This window comes from Trichophyton rubrum (assembly GCF_000151425.1).
Source record: "Trichophyton rubrum CBS 118892 genomic scaffold supercont2.5, whole genome shotgun sequence".
NCBI lineage: Eukaryota > Fungi > Ascomycota > Eurotiomycetes > Onygenales > Arthrodermataceae > Trichophyton > Trichophyton rubrum.
Window position 1 is genome coordinate 805,363 of NW_003456424.1, and position 1,225 is coordinate 806,587.

The following is a 1,225-nucleotide window of genomic DNA, read 5'->3' on the forward strand; positions in this document are numbered from 1 at the left end:
GCTAGCCCGGCGATAAGGGGGCTCTCCAGACTCGAGCGAGAACAGACACCATCCGGCCGTAGCGAAACTCCAAGGTCTCGACGATCAAGCAACGACGAACCATCAGGCAGCTGCGGGCATCCATGCAAGCAGATATTCACGGCACTTCGCCAGGCCGCATCCTCTCTGCCTGTCCTGCGCTTTGATCTTTTGTCTGATAATCTCCCTTGAGGCCGCGATCAAAGTCCCTCGGCCCGTCCGCCGCCCACTCAACGCAGCTAAATCGCTCTTCCAAGGCAGCGCCTCGGGAGCTGCCAGGCCAGCAGGGCAGGGCAGCGCAGGCAGGCAGGCAGGCAGGCAGGGCCTGATACCTGTCTCGGGGCGCAGCCGTCCGTATTCCTAGACAGGCAGCCAGGCATTCATCCATCGCCGCCGCCGTCGCCGGGCAGAAGTCGGTCAGGAACCAGTCGGGAGGCTAACGCAAACCCACCATCTGTCTGCTGGAAGGGAGGGAGCTCGGGTTCGGCCTGGACTTTCGGCATCGCTTGCGTCTCTGGCTTCGTGTCCTTGAGTCCCGCCTGGGTGACGTTTGGCTGGCTGTCTCGTCGGTTACATCGCGAAGCTAACTAACGAGTTAGTTAGTGGCTTGCGTGCGCGGGGGGAAGCGTTGGCCTAGTCTGGAGATCCAAGCCGCTTGACTGCTCGACTGTCGATCTGATCTGCCCTGCGTATGCTTGATTATGCTTATGCTTATGCCGACTCTGGCTGCTGGCCTGCTCAGTGGCTTCGGCCGGGCGGATCAGGTCGTGGATAGCGTGCTGGGCTGGATAGCCTATGCGGACTGCGGCGGGATTTCAGCGCGCGGGGGCCGACAGAAGGTTGAAAAATACAGCAGAGTCAAGCATCGATGGCCAGGCTGGTTTGTTACTTTTTGCTTTGTGTTATTTATTTGCTTTCTGACGGCGAGATTTTCTTTCTTTCTTTTTTTCTTTTTATCTCTTGCTTTTTTTGTTGTCGTTGATGATGGGATGCGGGCCGGCGGATTTTGCAAGTTACAGACGCCTCGAGGCGTCGGCGGTTTCTTTTTTATTACACTCATTGTTGCTGTCTCTCCCCCTCCCTCTCTTTGTTATAGTTGATTAGATGAAGTTACACTGACTCTATAGAGAAAGGCAAAAATAAAGGGTAAAAGATAAAACATCATAAGGGTATCAATCACAAGAAAGGAAGCCAAAAAAAAAAAAAA

General features: G+C 54.9%; 1 protein-coding gene across 1 annotated transcript; it reads left to right on the forward strand.

Annotated features, from left to right (window-relative positions):
* Positions 1-501: 501 nt before the first annotated feature.
* On the forward strand, positions 502-1,211 carry TERG_05022 (uncharacterized protein). Its single transcript, XM_003234379.2, has one exon. It carries the CDS (start codon positions 720-722, stop codon positions 1,116-1,118), a length of 399 nt encoding a protein of 132 aa, XP_003234427.1. The 5' UTR covers positions 502-719; the 3' UTR covers positions 1,119-1,211.
* The last annotated feature ends 14 nt before the right edge of the window (positions 1,212-1,225 follow it).